Below are 18,783 nucleotides of genomic sequence, written 5' to 3' on the forward strand. Positions count from 1 at the left end.
GTCTGTCCCCAGGTGTGGTGGAGGAACACTCGTGCCACGGCACTGCTGGTGTAACAGCAAAGCAACCGGGGCTCATGTTCCCCCAGCACTGCTCTGCACAGAAACACAGCACCCTCAGATGTTCCTTCTAAGCAAGACAAAAGAACCAGAGCATGGTAAGTTTGTAAGTACTGCTCACTTCTGGTACTAGGAAATCTAAAGTGTATTTTGCACTAATATTCATCGCAGTCACTGGGGAGCAAGTTCAAAGCACAGTCCATTCACGCGAAATGGATGCAAACGGGTTTAGGGATGACCTAGAGTTCCCTGGAGACTGCACATGTTCATTCAATGTTCTCTGTGCTCTGACCGGTTCATAAACTAAATCGGATTAGACGCATCAGACCTCAGGTGCTTAAAAGGCTGCCCACCTCTGCAAACCCCGCTACTTCAGAGACCCTTGCTGAGCACGCGTCGCAGAGACAGATGGGACCACGGAACAGCATTAGAGAGTTATGAGGCTCCGAGACAGGGGCATCAGGATCCGTCAGCCTGGACTGAATTGCTGTTTCCTCCTTGAATGAGTAAGCCAATTTTTATTTCTTTTTTTAACAATGCTGCACAGACAGAGTTTTTCAGGTTTATCAAGATATAAAACAAGCCCCCCCCAAAATATACAGATCAGACATACCCTACCAGCAGAAGTACTGAATGTTTAAAATGAGGGAAGAGAGATTCAAAGAAAATGTATTTTCCTGGCAGCCCTCCATATGTGCATATAAACCTCTCGGAACCAGCACACTGATATTTAAATTAATTAGCACCAGGAAAGCCATGGGACTATGCTTCTCTATCAGCCTATTCACACGGACAGAAGGACTAAAAAATGACTACGATTACACACAGCTCACGTATAAGAATGCAGCAGTCCATGCTCCCTGCCACACCTCCTTCCTCCCCTAAGTAGCAAGGCAAGAGAAACATGGTGCAGGACACCAAAAAAAAATAACCCCACTAAACAAAACGCTCACTCAGCATTATGCTAGAAGACAAAAATAGAAAGCAGGAGAGCTGGTACTGAATATCAAGCAGCATTCCGTATTCATTGCAGCACAGCGCGAGCAAGAGAACCCAAATCAACTTTCCCTTCGCTCTGTTCTCTTGGAGGCTGCACGTTGTTTGAATTTCCTACTCTTCATAAACACACCAGTGGGGAATTGGCTTTGCAGAGCTGTGGACTCACATATCCATCATCACTGCAATGGCAACCCCCCACCAGCCTCTGAAAACAGCTCAGGACTTAGAGAGGAGCAAGGACAGGCAGGGTTGGTGGGGTTTTTGTGAAGATATTCAACACCTTTGCACAGCAGGCTTGCATATTATTGGTATAGGGCATGTCGAAAAAGCTGGCCCCGATACAAAGTTTCCATTCTAACTAATTAGAAGGCGGCTTCCTCCAGCATATAAATTTGGGCTTTAGCCCCTTGTACAAGAGCACACAGGGGGAAAAGGAGCAGACAACAGGAACATTTGCAGTCATCTTTGCCAAGTTAAAGGCTAAAAATTAAATCTCCGGTCATAGGTAAGATATAGCGAACCAACACCCACGTGTCGTGGTTTAACCTGGCAGCCAGCAAGCAGGACCACGCAGCCGCTCACTCACTCCTCCCCCCTGCAGTGGGACAGGGAGGAGAACGGACAAAAAGTAAAACTCATGGGTCGAGATGAAGACAATTTAGTCAGACCACAAAGAAAGGAATAAAAATAATAATAATAATGATGATGAATACGCAAGACGAGATACACAGTCCATTGTCCCCAGGGATCAGCCATGTCCCAGCTGGCAGGACCTGCCTGAGGTTAAATCACAGAGGCATGATAGACACCGAGGGTGCAGTCAGAGCTAGGGTAGCCTTTCGGATTACTCTTCGGCATTCCAGCTCTGCTGCGGCAAAGCCTGCAGTTTTGGGCACCCTGAGGTCCCGTGCAAGTTGGCCTTGACTGTGCCAAACTGCTCCCATAAAAGCAAAGGCTCTAAGTGACCTAAGTGCTAAAACAAAATGCTCTGCACATAAACTGTTTCAATTCAGAGTTATCTCCAGGCTGAGAACTGTACTTCTGAAAAAAAACAAAACAAAACACTGAAAGCTTTTAAAAGTCAACTCTGTTTGACCCTATTTACTTTCTTCCTGCTTCTTGCAATTAGGAGAGAAATAAAAAAAATTATGCATGGCTCTACACGTACTACCCTCTGGTGTTTGTTTTCTTGTTCCCACCTACAAAGTGGGAACAACAAATCTTACCTAGTCCATAGAAAATGTCTAAAGCTTGTGCCCAGACTTGCAGACAACCACTTGTCAGGACAACTTGGGCATGACTGGTAGGAGAAGAGAGCCACGAGCAGCAAGAAAAAACCACAGGTTTGTGCATGCACATAGTGCACTCCTAGGATGAAGATGAGATGGAGCACAGGATTAGACACTCGCCCTTCTCTCCTCTCCTGCTACCACCACTTACTTCTGCAACCGCATTTTGCCATCCCTGTTGTCTGGACAAATGGACTAAGATGCAGCCAGCTGCAAAAAGATGGACACTGTTACCAGATGTGACACACAGTAGTCTTGGCAAGGGGGATTCCCCCCTCGGGCTTAGGATCAGCCTCTCAGCCCAGACTGTTGGGTTGGCAGTAGTTAGGAGATGCCATTTCTAAATCACACATACATCTCTCTCCAAAAAAAGAGCAAAGGAAGGGGAAGGGAATTGTTTTTTTCCTCCAAAATCTGCACATTGCGCAGAGCAAAGAAAAAGCAGCCTCTGAGAGTTCACAAGGCAGCTGCTCATCAACAGCTCTGCATTTTTGCATGACATGCAGTGATACCCATGCTCTTTTTGCACAGCCACCTACATCTCTCCAAGGGCCACAATGGCATCAATGCCACTAAGACAAGGCCGACGCTTTGTCAGTCTCCTCCTGCTCTCTCTCCACCTCACACATTCCCATTCAAGATCGAAATCGGGCATAGTTTCTGCAGAAGCCTGGCCTCTGGTTTGGAAGTATAAATCACTCCTTTCTGGGCTAGCTCTGCCACCTGACTGGTCATCAGTTGTCAATGAATGCACCTGACAAGAGATACCCAAGCCCACAAATCTTACTTCAAATTTATAAATCCTGCCAAAGAAGAAATTTCTTTCTGGCAAAGAGGTGATTTACAGACCCGTAGATCTTCACTCAGCTTGGGGCAGAGGCGACAGATGAATTTTCCAGCACTGCTATTGTAAGCCACATTTATATATCCTACTCTTGCAGCACTTAACACAGTACCTCTGATTTATAAACCCCAGCACAGATTTCACATCTGCCAGTTCACTGTAATTCAGACTAAGCAACAAGCTGTCTAACAGCAGCACTGAACAAGTCTCCGAGTGCATCTTGATCAGCACCCAAAAACCAATTCCCTGTCCCAGCGACGCACAGGGATTTAGCACACCCATGTCTGAGCCAAACATCACACACAGGTGTCTGCTCACGAGAAGCTCATTTCCCTTCCCAGTTCCACATCCTTCCCAAGTATCACCATTGGAGAAGCAAAGTTTCTTACCTAACCCTTCCCAACTTCAGCAGTATTATTGGTTTGCCGAAGTTTCAATTTTGCACTGTCTTTGTAAGGGTGCTCTAATGTCAGGCTCTGCAGTCAGAAACAGGTCTGGTTTTATTGCAACGACTCAGGACACAGACCACCTTGTTTCTCACGCATTCAGTAGCAACACCACGTCAAAACAGAACAGCACCTTGGTTTCTATGAAGTGCCCAAAGGGCAGCTACGAAGGCTGCAAAACATTTGGATCCTCTTAAGAGACAAAGAAAGCATTTGATTAACTAAGGTAGGCCAAATATATCCATGCACTGGGCAGCACTAGATCCTGCACATGGACATGGTTTATATGAGTAACACCTGACGATATCCCGAGGTAGGGCTTGCATACTGTACAACATGATACTTCCTTCCTGTAACAGCAACTCTGCAGCTACCTGCCTTTATTCTGGCCCTGCGGAAAAACAGCTCTATTGGATGTGGATCATTTTATCTTTCAGGAGCTTAGGTGTTTAGCATGCCTAGAACCAAACAGCCTTCCTGAGCGAAAGCAGCAGTTTATGTCTGGGAAGCAAGGTAGGAGCCAAAGGGAAGGGAGAGAAAAGGAAGGGCTGAACTCCTTGTCTATCTATCCTGTGGCTTGTATCTCAGCCAACAAAAAAAATCAGGAAAGAAAACAGAAGTAATAAAAGATGGCATTCCAGGAAGTCATGACTGCAATACCAGCGGTCCATCCCTGCACGTGTCCGCTGGAAGCCAACACCCTACACAAGCAGACTGGAGAAATCAGTCTCGCTTACTGCCAACTTACTGCTTCTGTGATGGGAAAACAGTCACAGAGGCCAGGTCTGCCCTGGAAATCACACTTTCAGGAAAGCAGTTCATCAGAAATCAAAAGGAAAATGAGTACAATAAAGCACTGGTTAGGAAGGACAGTAGCGGGGAGGGAAAGAGCCACACAGACAACGGCAGAAGGTCAGTTCCCCCTCTTGATTCCAGCAGGGAAATTCCTGGCTCAGAGCTCATCCTTTGTTTGTCTTCCCTAGAAGAACAATAAGGGCTAAACCTCTTCTGCCCTATTCACTACAAAACCCTCCTTGCATCCCATTAGCTGCCAGCTAGCAAATCTACTGATTTCTGGACAATCTGAAGTCGTACATGTTGAGTACCAGAGAACCCAGATTCATAAATAATACAAAGCCAAAACAAGACCATGGAATAACCAGTCTCCAGACTTCAAACGCACAGCACAGACAAAAAACAACCCCACACACAAACAAGGAAACATATCAGACAAATGGTACAATTTTTGCCATATTTTCAGAATTTTTGCCAGAGAAAGACAAGGATATCCCCAGGCCCACATCAACTTTTACTTCCCCCGCTAGAAGCGTCATTCGGAAAAAATAACAAAGCGGATTGTGCCTATACTTGCAAAAATCTTTGGGAAAGAATCAGTGACATGAATTTGTCACTGAGACAGCGCTGGTATCAGTATCAAACCCAAAGGACACATGGTTAAAAAGAAAAGGGGGAAAAAAAAATGAAATCATCAAAACCACAGAGCAAATCTATAAGCAATCTGAAACGTCACAGTTCCTTCCACCTGCAAGGAATGCTCAGCGAGAGAAATGGGAGGCCCAGTGCCTCCGTTGGATCATAATGCCGCGATGTACATTGAAGGGAAACTAATCCAAAGGGGAAAGGATAATGCACCTATTCTTTTTATTGCTACAAAATAACTCTAATCACAAAAAAACGCCCATGTGTAGCCGAAGGAACCAGATTCAGGAAGCTGTTAGTAAAGCATATTGTTAGTCTCCGAGGCTAAACACGCGGCAGGTAAATACCACCCCTGAAGCAGGCAGAGGCATACTGCAAACACCTTACCCTACTGATTTGCAGCTTCTCGGCTCCAGGCTTGAACAGGTTCCATCGACGTCCACCGTTCCTGCAGTTCCCCCGCACCTTCAGAGTCTTTGAAGCCTGTTCGTTCTCAGCTGCCAGGATAAAATCCACAGGAAAAAAAAAAAAGGAATGACAAAAGATAAATGCTGTGCTTTAGCTCAGGCTGGGGGCGGAGGCTGTTCTTTTAAATGAAAGAAACAAAATTGTTTGCAAGAGACTCATTCAACCTCTTCTTTAGAAAAAGAGAGCAGAGAGTATATTTAGGTGCTTTATTCAGTGCTCTTGGGATACAAGAAAAATAGCGCAGCTTGGGTACTACAAAAACGCAGGCACCAACTAGGAGCCGAGAGCCAAACTCCGAGGTGGTGTAAGCAGGTGGGGTCAGACAAGCTGGGTGTGAAGCCAGACTGCTCTCCCAGGAGCACCAGGCAGCACAAGAGCCTCATCTGCCTGCACCGGTATGAAACGCGCAGTAGCTCCTCGGCTCCTAACTGCTAACAGCACTCCTGCAGTTTGGACCCGCAGAACTCCCAGCTTTAGGCTCACTGTGGTCCATATGATGCAAAGGCTTGAAAAAGAAACAGCTCCCAGAACTTATGCAGAAGACAATAATGGAAAAGTCCATAAATGCTGTTTTTCAAAGAAACTGGGCTACTTCTCACCCCAAGCACGTCAGGCCAATCCCGCACAGATGCAATTCTGATCTAGCCTTAAGCGAGCTATACCACTGACCCCAAATCTCAGCCTGGCCTTACAGATGGTACGTACCCAAGGACAAAACAGCTTGTAAAGAAGGGGCAAATGGTGGAGGAGGGCTCACAACTCACCTTGCAAAATTAAGCTCCGCTTTTCTAATCAACGCAAATTTTCAGCTCCCCATCCTACCCCTCTATTTTTGGGGTGAAACTGCTGTTCTATGCGAGACCAGGGTTTCTCCCTCCCACATTGGGCAAGGTTAGGTTTTAATCCCTTCCTCCGTCAGACTCTTTACATCCCCTAGCCTGGAGTGACAGCCACTGGGAGGACGGAAACACTGCTCATGCCCCCACGGCAGCTGCCAGCACAGGCTCCTGTCAGCAAGTGCATGGGGTCCGGGCAGCACACCTACATGTGCCTGTGTATGCAGACACCCACCCACGGGTGTTCCCATCCCCTGGAGCCTTCCCAGCCCGTTCATGGAGAAAGGCATCTACAGAAAACAGCCAGATTCTGGAATTCTTCCCCGAAAGATGCACAACATGAATTTTTCTTCTTCCTGATGCACCTCTAACCCAGGCAGAGGTTTCAGACTGTGTCGGTCCTGAGGGATTTGAAACTAGATAATAAATGGTCCCAGGCTTTGGGAGAGTGGAGATCCACAGCCCTGCTCCTGGGGTTCAGGTCACCTTTACCTCAAAGGTGCAAAACACACACACACTACATGCTCCCTGCCCCCAAAGCAAATAGGTGGGGGCTCAGCTCTGCCCCGGAGAGCAGCACCAAGTGTGGCAGAGCTGGGACCCGGCCGCAGCCCTGGCATGGCTGGGTGGGCAGCAATCCTGATTTTCTTCCAGCGTTGCTGGGAGATTGCACCGAGACCTATTTCCTAAATGCGCTGCTGACGCAGGCAGCCTGCTGTTATTTTTAGCAACACGCGTTTCACTTTCTAGACTCGCAGAAAATCAAGCTGCAGCGCGAGCGCCGATTACAGCAAGAGGCTGCTAGCAGGCTCCAGAGGCAACGTGCTGATATAGTAGCACTCTGGAGCAATGTGCAAACACAGTAACGCTCGCACGGAGACACGCGTGTGTTACTCCCCATGCGCTAGAAACGTGTGCACCCCGACAGAAGAGCCACCAGTTAAAGAGGCAGCCACTTCACCTTCCCCTTCTTAGTTCTTCTCAACCCTGCCGCGCTGCCGCCATCCATTAACTTGCTTGGATCCCTTGTGTGCTCCTGAGCGATGCCAGGAGAGTCTGGCAGCGCTCCCGTGCCTGCCCATCGCTAAATCACAGGATTCTTGGTGTTAGCAGTATCCCTTCAGGAAATTGTATCCTTACTCTAATTATCAATCTTTTTAATGCGAGGTTCAAAAAACGATGTCGCCTCTTCAACCATTAGCCTACCTACCTGCCAACACAAGACCCTTCCAGGAAACACATTCTGCAGTGCTTTCTCTAGCACCGTTCTGAGCAGGACAAATGCAGAAGATAGCTCGTCACAGCCTTTGGCTCAGGAGATTCCCTTCTCACTCAGGAAGAGCACCCAATCATAGGAGAAAAAAACCTCGTTTCTTGCTGCATTTCCAAACAAACATCAGACTCGAGTTGTGATCTCAGTATCCACCACCGCTTGCCACCTCCAACCAGTACTCGCAACAGAGGCTGGTAAGCGGACGGAAAGCCCAGAGGAAACTACCAAATGCAAACTCGCTCAGAGGCTGCTGAACAGCTTTTACACCTTACGTGCCTATCTGTTCATCTTCTCATAACCAAATTACAGGGACTTTGTAGGGACTGTGTTCAGAGACATTAAAGAGAGAAAATAGCCTTATTTCATAAACACACCGTACACAAAAAGATCTCACTAGCTAGCAAGAAACTCCTTAGCATGCGGCTGTTGGAGCTCCCTCACCTGGCTCCAGAGTTGTAACAAGCACGGATGCAAGCCCCATTTCTGACTTTTCAACCCACACCACCCTTGGCTTGCTCTGCAGGACAGGCGAGACAAACCTTAGAGAAAAACACCACAAAGCTACTCACCGCGTCTTCTGAGCAAGTGCTGCATGCGCCCTCCCACCTGGTCCAGCCCCATCGGGGTGCTCTGGGAGAGGGGTTCGGAGCGACATCTCTCCACGAGGACTTTGAAGGGTGGTGCTTGTGGGGAGGGTTGAGAAGGATGAGACATCGGCTAGCAAGAAAAGGGTCAGAGAAGAATTTTACCAATATTTGTCAAACCTCAGAGGAAGCAATCACAAAATATACAATAATATATATAATTTTCAAGTCAGTGCAACACACCTTAGACTTTCTCACTGCAGTCTGCACCTCTTTCATTGTTTTGATTGAAAGATTCAGACTTGTGTACCCTGGTGTTGGAGTACCCTAACTCCCGTTGCATAGGGCTCATACCTTGAACACAGCTCTTGGTGTCCAACAGCTTCCAGTGGCGCCCAGCCTCCGAGGCACTTCCGAGTGTGACGACGAAGATGCCTGCTTTCTGTGCAGTGTTTTGTCTGCTCTCACGTTACCAAGTCCCAGCAGGAGCACACACAGGGAGTAAATTAGCTGGTGCTGAGGACCCAGTGCTAGCTAAAACATTTCGGGTGGGCTTCAAGACATGTGGCAGGACCGGCTGCTTTCTAAGGGGACAGCAAACCAGCAGCCAAAGAGACAACCCGGCTGGCAGGATGGGGCCTCACCCACCAGGCCCTTGCCACAGCGCCCAAGCAGGGGGTCAGGCCAGGTCTGGAGATGGTGGCCAGCGTCAGCTAGCCTTCAGATCCTTAGGCACATTCATGGTGATGAAGCAGGTCCAAGGCAAAGCAGGCAAGTCAGTTTACAGACCAGGGTCCAACAAAGCCCCATGATCGCTGGGCAGGTCCATGGTGGTGGGGCAGCTCCAAGGTCCAGCCAGGAAACCAGCCACCAGGTTGGTGTCTAGCCCAGCAGGGCCCATGGCCAGGCAAAAGCACAGCAGCAGCTGAGCTGGAGGCTCCTCCCTTGCTGCTCAAGGAAGGACTGAGCACCCAGGGCAGAGCTTAAATGGGCTGCCAGGCCCATGGATAAGGTGTGGGGGCCCCAGGTGAGACTGTTCAGGGTCATTAAGAGCAATTAGCACATTCAAAGCACAGTGAAGGCAGACAGCTGGGAGGTCTGCTTCAATGAGCACTCCTGAACTGAACTAGGAGATCATCCTTTGGTGGTCTACAGGAAACAGGAGACTGTTAATACCTGGATTGTTTGCCAGGTTACAACTGTCAGTCACTGGTCTCCATGTATGGCCATGCTCAGGAGACATGTAAGAAGTGGAAAATAGAACAAGACAATATTTCAGAAAGATCTCCAGCACTTGAGAAACATAGTCATGGAGTAAAGCAACAAGTCTGCAACAGTGAGGTTCACGAGAACAGTCCGTTTATGTGTGCGCTCATCCAGTAGCATAATAATAGGATCTGCCCATCCTATTATAAAAATAAAATTTACAACTTCTTAGAATAAAATTTGGATACCCATCAAGAACAATTACTGCAAAAGTCAAGAGTCTTCCTGATAATAAGATCCATGTAAAAGTGAATTAAATTAGTAACAGGATGTCATTTTCCTCCTTCCCAAAAATGTTAACAAAACACTCCCTTTCCATGTATTTCAAGAGGTCACATAAGGTCTTTTTCAGTTCCACAAACAGAAGCCTACAGATGGTCTACAAAGAGGACAGGAGGTGAATAAACAGAAGAGCACTGCTGTTATTGCTGTGCTGCTGGAGTCATCCGGAGGGTTCAGAGAGCCTTCTGGGGAGAGAAAGGACTCTCCAGCTGTAGATGGACTTGAATCACTTTGGTGGAAAACGTAACTGCAAAAGACCATATCAGACCCATGGACTGTCCTCCTTCAAAAGCCAAGTCTTACATCACTCAGCTGCTAACAAAAGTCTAACACAAATGCACCAACCCTCCTGATACCCAGTATCTGTAAAATCATGTCTCTTTATAAGCACAGCTGCTTTTCATGCAAGGTACTTCCTACTCACCCTACATTTTCTCCTGGTGGCTTCTGGTGAGACTGGGGAGATGTACCTAGCTGCTCCAGATGGCCTGGCTTTGCTCTGCTCCAAATCCAACAAGTTCCATCGTCTTTAGACCATGCTTCAGCCCTTTGTGATACCTTTACAAATTTTTCTATTTTTTTTCCAAGATACTGAGTTTCAGCTCATTGTAGGACATGAAACACAAATAATATTCACTGCTGATCAAAATAATTCGGAAGTCCTGCTACTGTTGCTAAAAGGTCAGCTCCTAATCCATTGCCCAGCATTTGTGATGCTTGCTCTTTACAGCATCACCATTTCGACCAGGATAGGGTCCCAAAACACCCAGTGCACACGAACACAGCCGAGCAGGATGCACCCAACGGCACTGGTCTGCACCCTGCTCTGAACATCTGCTGCTGGGGGCCACCAACCACACACACCCTTACACCATTTTTTCTCTGATGTATGAACCTACCACCACAACTGGGGTTTTTTTTTCAGTTATAGTGTGTCTCATTTCCAGGGAGAACACAAGTTACAGCCTTGCCAGGTTTCAGATGGTCCAAATGCAAAGATAGGGCAAACCACAGCACTTGAAAGAAAACTGGGACCTTCTTCTCTGAAAATGCCCCGGTACGTTTTTAGCAAAACTAGAACAATTATTTTTTCCTGAAAGACTCACATTGGAAAGCAGAAATTATCACTGTAGTTTCTCTGGAAGCTGACTGATAACAACTGCGAAGAAGACACATCCTCTATATCAATAGCTTATGAAAACTTATTTGAAAGAGTAAGACAATTGCAATTGATAGAAGCACCCATGAAGTGGCCAAATAAGCCAGTTATACCTTAACATTTGGTAACATTAATCCAAAGAATGAATTAGCATTTATAGCTAACTGCAGAAAAACGCTGGAGTTTCCCTCACTTTTCTGTGAGTCCAGCTTGTGTTATTCTCTTTCAAGAGGTAAAGATCCTGAAAGAGACAACTTGTACGGCGATATTTTGCAGAATGGAATTTTCTGTTTAGAAAAGTCACAGTTCAAATTCCTACTTTATATTTTGTTCTCTGTGACACGTGGCACTGTGGAAGTCTTGTGTATAATCTCAGAGCCAAGAAATCAGCAGGAGAAGAAACCAGGAGGTGCTCCTCACTGGGAAGTTTCTAGCCTCTATGTGAGATGGATTTGTCATGCTTCCACGGCCGTGCTGATAACTGGGTGCCTCGTACGGTTTGGTGCATCTGTCCTCAAGACTCCAGCAGCCCCAGTTTTCACTGCTGTGCTGTTATCTTTATTTACAGATGAAGAACAAAGCAGATTATAATTACCCCAAAGACACAGTGGGAGTCTGTGGATGAATTAAGGCTTGATCTCCCATTCCCTGCTCCCAGCACCGTGTCCAGTGGCCCAATATGCTTCTCTTGACTGGGTGACAGCTGGGAGGAGATTAAAGCCAAAGAAAACCTTCCACCCAGAGAAGTTCTCGACGCATAGCCCCTTTAGTATATGGGCCAGCAATGCCCAGAGATCCCCATTCATATCACTATTCTGATGGCACCAAGGATGGCACGCGGTGGCCTGTTGTAACTTTGAGGCTGGGAACTAAACAAAGGCAAGACCCAATAAGTATTTTAAGAAAGCATGTGGAAATCTGAATTATCCATGTGTTCAGTGGCTGGTTATATATACATGTAAAGCCTGTCAGCTTTGCAAACTCAACCTGCCTTTCCCTGACAATGCTAAAAATATGTTACCCAAAAAAATGCTACCCCACTATAGATAGCACTAAATATAGGCTTTAATTCAAGTTTTTGCTAGCATCTCATGGTTATTAAAACCACGAAAATCTGAACAGCTTGGAGACAGGCTTTAGAGGGTTTGTCTCCTCTAAAAATAAGATGATTGTCAGATATAACCATATTAAAAGCCATAAATAAACAGAATCTTCATTCTGTAACTATATCACACTTCGCTACAGACAGGAGCATAGTGCTCTTTTGGCAACAGCAGGATTTAGAAAGTAAAGCACTATTTCTTAATTTGGATGGACTATGAAGTCTTTTGTAAGCAGCAGTAGGCTGGGACACAACACAGCTGACTGCCAGTAGCCAGGAGATGAAGCGAGCTCTGCCGATCAGCGCTCAGAAATACCCATTTCCTAGCTGGTATCATTCAACAGAGCAGGAAGAGAAAGGACAAATCGACTCAGCAGTCCCACCTCTGCAGCTGCTCCCAAAACGTCCTGTAGCAGAGAGGCAATAAAACAATCTCAAGCTAAAGGTCGCCGTGAGAACTTGTTGCACATCACTCCCAATTTCTCATCAAACACAGAAAAAGAAAAGCTGCTGTGTCTTCCTGTTGTGAAAAGGCACTTGCAGCTGCTGCACTAAAGTAAAACTCCAAACCTGTGGGAGAATCTGTGCTGTGCCCCAGCTATCAGATTGCAAATCTGCAAACGCGTCCTCTGGCACGCGCACACTCCGGCAGATCCGCAATGCTGCGCTCCCAGTTCGGCCCACCGCGCAGGGAGAGTCTCCGGATTTTCCACACAGAGCAGCACCGTGCGCAGCTACTGCACACAAATCACAAAACCGACCCGGGCTGTGGAAGCATCGACCCGGCGCCACCAGTACGGGCCACTCCGCAACCGGGAGTGCCCTGACGGCACCTGCGCGGGTCGGCTCCTAACTACCGGCCTCCGAGGACCAAACTCGACGGCTGATCCAGAGAGACATCAGCAACCATCCGCTGTGATGCCGAGACGTGAGTTTGGTCAGAGAGCGCCTTGCAGGGCTCCAAAACCAAACCAGCTGGGAAACCCGGGGCATCCCGGGTCACCTCGTCCTACGGGACAGACACCTTTTGCCCAGGCTGACAAAACTAGGCAAATCTCATTGTCACACTTCTGGCAATCGTAATTCCCCCAGACAAGGGCATCACAAACCCAACTGGTGTCTCTGTGAAGCCACAACAGCCAACAGCGAGCTGCAGTCTGTAAACCTTCTGGAGATAACATTCAAAACCCTAAGGAAAAAGAGGTGGGTTTCTGTTCCTCGCAGATAAACTCGTATTTCAGAAATAAGCCAGCAGAGGGCACAGCGAGACCGCAGCGCAAACCCTCCATCAACTTTCTGGGTGCTAAAAACTCTAAACTGATGTCTGAAATATGAAGTCAGATGCATATTTTGCAACCTTCCCTCATGTCCTTCCCAAAGGAGGTATCACATCCCCTGTCCGAGGATACATCAGGTGGTTTGAAACCCCGACAGAAAAGCCGGAACCGCAAAGTAGTCTGTGTGGTATCAAAGTTTCCTTCCACCCAGGTGTCATCTTCTGCTACTGGCAGTGGTCAGATGCAGCTTCTGGGGCTGTGCCTGACTCCCTGCAGCAGCACTCTCCCTGTTGAGATGCTGTGGTGTTTTTAGAGGTGGGATGAGGGTAATTCACTTCACTGGGGACACAGAAAATGGAAACTTTTATAGCTTGCAACTGTCCAAAATCTAGTAAAACCTCCACATCACCCTGCAGGTCATTTCTGATCTCTGTCTCTCCAGAAAAGGCAGGTGCTTTCATTCCAGAGCTGCAGCAGTGTGAATGGTGAAATCGGTATTTCATTTCCCATTGACAATCTATTTTGACCTTTACTGTTCTTCCAATAGTTCAAAATGTTTTTATCTCCACTGTTCCACAAGCTCTCAGAACAAACCAGAGTTTGGGATGGGGTCTGAAAGCAACTGGGCAGGGAGACAGTTTAAGAAGTAAGTGGTTGTCTACCTTTCTACAGCTGCTCTTGTTATTAAACGGTGCTGCAATGCTATTTCCTTTACAGCATTAAGATCAATTTGTACTGAGCTGTAACTTGCCTACAACATCACTCAGCTCCTGCCCAAAAACATTAAAATTTTAAAAGGCAAGACTAGGAAAGCAAGAAACAGGGGCGTTAATTGCAGGCGAGTACAGCTGCACAGATTTGCTGTACTGCTAGGGCCGGCGCGCAGGTCCCCTAAATCCCACTCCAGCATCCTCTGTGCCACAGCAGCCTCCGTCTCCCACACCATCCCCCAGCCTGTTCGGGCAGGGAGCCTCGGTGAGAACCAGCGCTTCTGTGCTTTTTGTGGGACAAAGCGCAGGTTGTTTTGAAAATATTTGCTTGAGCAATTTCTGCTCTACACTGCTAGCACACTTTAAAACTGCTGGAGCACTTGCTTTCAGCAGCTGACCAAGCCAAGCCACTCCGTCCTGGCAGCCCCTTCTCCCTGCTTGTGGCTGAGCATTTCACTCGAAATCCAAATCCTTCGATTAACGCAGAGCAGCCCAGAGCGGAGGCAGGAGGGCCAACAACTGTCCTGGGGAACAGGTGCCAGCAAGGAGCAGGATTTAGCCCTCAAACAGTAAGCGGCTGGAGTCTGCTGCTACTGTCACGTTCAGGTCGAAGTTATTTCTCTTGTGTGTTTATTTTTAGTAAAACGTTTCCGAGTGCCGCTCCCTGATGAGAGATAGGCAAGCAAATCCCTCGGCTATCTCAGGACATTTGTTACTGGAGCTGCGGGTGGACTCTCTAGGTCCATTCCTGTCCAAGAGTATCCCTCTTGACTGCTCTGGGTTCGATGCTACCGCCAGATCACCGTGCCTTTCTAAACCTCTAGTCCAAGTCCGGGGGATGCAGAAGGTGCTCACAAACCAGGGCGGGCTGTATGCTTTCCCTTCCACCCCGCTGCTGCTTCTGCCCAGTGAGGAGGCAGCGGGCCTTCCGTGAAGCTGGAAGCCACGGCAGTCCGGAGGTCCTACTGCTATAGCCACTCGACTGGAACTCGGGGGAGGTTTCCTGTCCGGTTATCTCAAGCACCATATTTAAGTTTCCCAGTAATGTTTGTAAGCCGCAGCAGCTGAGCTGGGGCTTAGCCCATCTCCTGTTCACGCAGCTGACCTGGGCAATCGCTCACATGTTGCACGAAGAGCTCTGCGCTTGGGCATGCAGCCACTGCCCTCAGCTAGCAGAGATGCGGCTGCTCTGGGAAAAGAGAGCCAATATTTTCCTCTGCTCCAACGCAATCCTTTCACGCCTCTCTTATCTTGCTCCTACTCAGAATCCTTTCGGCTTAGTCCCTGCGAAGGGCTATCAAACCACAGCCCTCTCACTCAAGCTCCTCCTAAAACCATTTTTTCCGGAGACCACGAGAAGTGACTAACCACAACTCACCCCTCTTCGTAAGTGCCTGGAATTACGCTGCAAGCCACCTTTATTTTTTTGTACTACACAAAACAGCGCAGAACAACAACTCCAGGAATAACTAACAATGGTACTGCCCATTTTAGCTGGGAGTCAGAAGTTCAGATTTTTCTCCCCCGGCATTTCTAATCTGCTGCCAATTTTCAAACACTTCCCCTCTTGGCTCAGAAGTTACAGTGACCCTTTTTCCAACAGGGAACAATGTCATCACCTCTGTAACATCTCCGTCTCTCCAAGCCCAAAAGCAAAGGAGAAAGTTTCTTCACAAATTTACTCAATTCCCCTACCTAGCATCTTGAAAAAATAAAAAAAAAGTCATCTTTTCAGCATCAGCTAATCAGCAGGGATCCAAAAGTAAACAGCGGGGGTTCACACTGGGTCCTACCACGGTCTGTCCACAAACCACAAACCGATCCCGCAACCGGCACGGGGCGACACGAGCCTGGCGCAGCTGACACGACCGCTACCGCTCACAGATCTCTGCTCCACACGCACAGCGACGTGTGCAGGGGCTACAGCGGCGGGCTGAGAGTTACGGGGGGAGCCTACAGACCTGAGGAGCCTTTTCTCCTCCTGCGTGTGTGACTCCCTTATCCACGCGACTCCTGAGGCCTCCCATCGTTAAGCTGGACAATACAGATTTGTATCACGGCGAACCCAGTCCAAAATCCAACGTCCACTTAAATGTTCTGACAGTTTTAAGGGCTTTGAAAGACTTGCTTACAGCAAACAGGAATGCACTGCCGTAATGAGAGCCACCACCACTGCCCACCTTTCACTTCGGGCTGGGTATTTAACATCCCAACAGGCTATCTCATCTTCTGCGGAGACAGATGCAAGGCAACTCCGCTCCGACCAGACCCCTGCTCTGCGTGTAGTCACGTTAGGGAGGCATTTTGCTCACATTCTGCACCCAGCCCCTTGGCAAGGCTTTTGGATACAGGCTCAGTACCAAACTACTGAGGCCACGCAGCTTCCGACAGGTTTGGAGCCAGGAGAGAGCTCGTTTAGATCTGCAGAGGAATGATCTGATGAGCTCCACAAGACATGGGCCGCCTTTTTTTCTTTCTCTCTCTGTTCTTGCACTGTGTGCCAGGGCTCTGGCTGGTATTGTAGATGCCGTGTTGTAACCAGCATCATCTAATAAAAATCAACCACCAACACCCCTACCTCTTTTTTAGGTAAGAAAACACGAGGGCCACAGTGCAATTGCTGAACGCCGTTTGTCCACAGCACACTTCAAAACTGTGAATTTGTCGACAGCACTCTTCTTACAAGTTTCTAATTCAAATGAACTAAATGCAGAGAGGAAAAAAATTAAATGTAGTGCCTAGAAATACATAAACTTCTGCTACAGCCCTCTTCTACAGGCACCGATACAAACCAACGGCCAAAGGGTCGCAGGAGGAGCCGCTCTGGAGGTTTACACTGGCAGCTCAGGGATATGCCAGTTCACCGGCCCCTCTTGGACTGACAGAAAGGCTGTGTCCCCTGCCACCATTCGTACGACGGTCTAGTTAACTGAAAATCCCAATGAGGGTTATATAAAAATGCTTTCAAGCGCAAACCATCTTCACAAGATGTATAACAGTACGGTCTTACTGAAAACGTTACAGTAAAAGTTGCTCATACCTTTCCGTTCTTGAGCCGTCCAGAGGAGACAATTCTGGAGACGTGCACCTGGAACGGACGGCACTCGTTGTTGCAGTTAAACCGGTCCCCTCCGTCCGTTATCTCCACAGAGTTTTGTTCTACAAATGAAGTGGTTCCGCGCTTTTTAATGCGGCAGTCAGTCCGCTCTAAAACCTGTCCTTTAACTGTTGCACATTTTAAAAAAGTCACTACAGAAATGTTAACGTCAGCTACAGGAGAACAGCCCAGGTCTGCGGCACCCAGACTGTTCACAGGAAGATCTTGAGAACGTGGCAGGTCCCTGCCCACGACGTGTGTCTTCTCCAGAGTACTGCCAGTGTCTTGAACCTCTTTAGTTGGGGCTGTCTGTGGAAGGTGGGTCAGAGCCTCAGTCACTGCAGAAAAGTCACCATCTGCAGCTGGAGAACGGCCCAAGTCCACAGTATCCAGATTCTTCACCGGAAGACTTTGAGAACCTGGCAGGTCCCTGCCCATGACCTGTGTCTGCTCCAGAGTACTGCCCGAGCCCTGAATCCCCAGCTCACCTCTAGACCAGTCCTGCAAAGGCAGCTCAGGATTTCTCAAGTCCTGCATATCCAAGTCTGTCTTTGAAAGCTCCTGAGCCACTGCTGGAGAAAGATCCATGTCTTTAGCAACTACCGGAGCACAAGCCACGTCCTCGGTCTCAAGGCTAGTTGGGGTCCTCTGTGGAAGGTGGATCAGAGCCTCAGTCACTGCAGAAAAGTCACCATCTGCAGCTGGAGAACAGCCCAGATCCGCAGCACCCAGATTATTCACAGGGAGACCTTGAGAACGTGGCAGGTCCCTGCCTATGACCTGTGTCTGCTCCAGAGTACTGCCAGTGTCTTGAATCCCCAGCTCACCTCCAGACAAGTCTTGCAGCTCAGGATTTCTCAAGTCCTGCATAGCCAATTCTGTCTTTGAAAGCTCCTGAGCTATTGCTGGAGACAGATCCATGTCTTTAGCAACCACCGGAGCACAAGCCACGTCCTTGGTATCAAGTTTAGTCAGTGATGCCTGCGGAAGGTGGATCAGAGCCTCAGTCACTGCAAAAAAGTCACCATCTGCAGCTGAAGAACGGCCCACGTCCACAGCATCCAGATTATTCACAGGAAGACCTTCAGAACATGGCAAGTCCCTGCCCACAACATGTGTCTTCTCTGGACTACTGTCTGAATCCTGAATCCGCTCAGTCAGAGTCGTCTGTGGGAAGTCAATCAGATCACCAGAGGGGTCTTTAGTATTTAACTCAGTGAAAGAGTCACCTGCGAGCTCTGGCAGGTGGGAGATGGATGGTTCTGGCCCAGAAGGAGAAAGTGTTGTTTCATTAAACCTATCATTCTCGCTGCCCGGGGCAGAGGAACCAATGTCTTGTGACACCTCTGTGGTTTTGCAATACTGCACGGGCTCCTTCCCCACCAAACTCTCAAAGCTGAGATTGTCCCATGTGCCTGAATCTGGGGACTGCAGACACGCTCCCACCGTGCAGAAGGCCTTTGCATTCTCATTCTCGATAACCAAGCCCTCTTTGTGGGAGGTAACATCCTGCCTCCAGCTTCGGAAACTCCGCTGAGGCCTTTTCTCATCAGGTGAAAATGCTCTGGAGGAGCCTCGCAGCCTCCGAGCTGCCTCGGCCACACTGGTGAAGAACCTCACAACACCCCCAAAGTGAGTGGCCTTGGTCGCACTG

At 48.2% G+C, this 18,783-nt stretch overlaps 1 protein-coding gene across 6 annotated transcripts in view; it reads right to left on the bottom strand.

Annotated features, from left to right (window-relative positions):
* The window catches only part of ARHGEF9 (Cdc42 guanine nucleotide exchange factor 9), a 198,480-nt gene extending 180,589 nt beyond the window's left edge, over window positions 1-17,891 (bottom strand). For 3 of the 6 annotated variants that reach the window (XM_075435188.1, XM_075435186.1, XM_075435185.1), the window contains exons 1-3: window positions 17,073-17,886; window positions 8,222-8,369; window positions 5,463-5,572 (exon numbers count right to left, since the gene is read on the bottom strand). In XM_075435188.1, the coding sequence (XP_075291303.1) occupies window positions 5,463-5,572; window positions 8,222-8,369; window positions 17,073-17,717 (903 nt within the window). In that variant the 5' untranslated portion in view covers window positions 17,718-17,886. Of the gene's footprint in view, window positions 1-5,462; window positions 5,573-8,221; window positions 8,370-17,072 lie in introns of all 6 variants that reach the window. The other 3 variants (XM_075435187.1, XM_075435184.1, XM_075435183.1) reach the window with 3 other exon arrangements.
* Window positions 17,892-18,783: the final 892 nt, after the last annotated feature.

Source organism: Opisthocomus hoazin, chromosome 14 (genome assembly GCF_030867145.1).
Source record: "Opisthocomus hoazin isolate bOpiHoa1 chromosome 14, bOpiHoa1.hap1, whole genome shotgun sequence".
NCBI classification, from domain to species: Eukaryota; Metazoa; Chordata; class Aves; order Opisthocomiformes; family Opisthocomidae; genus Opisthocomus; species Opisthocomus hoazin.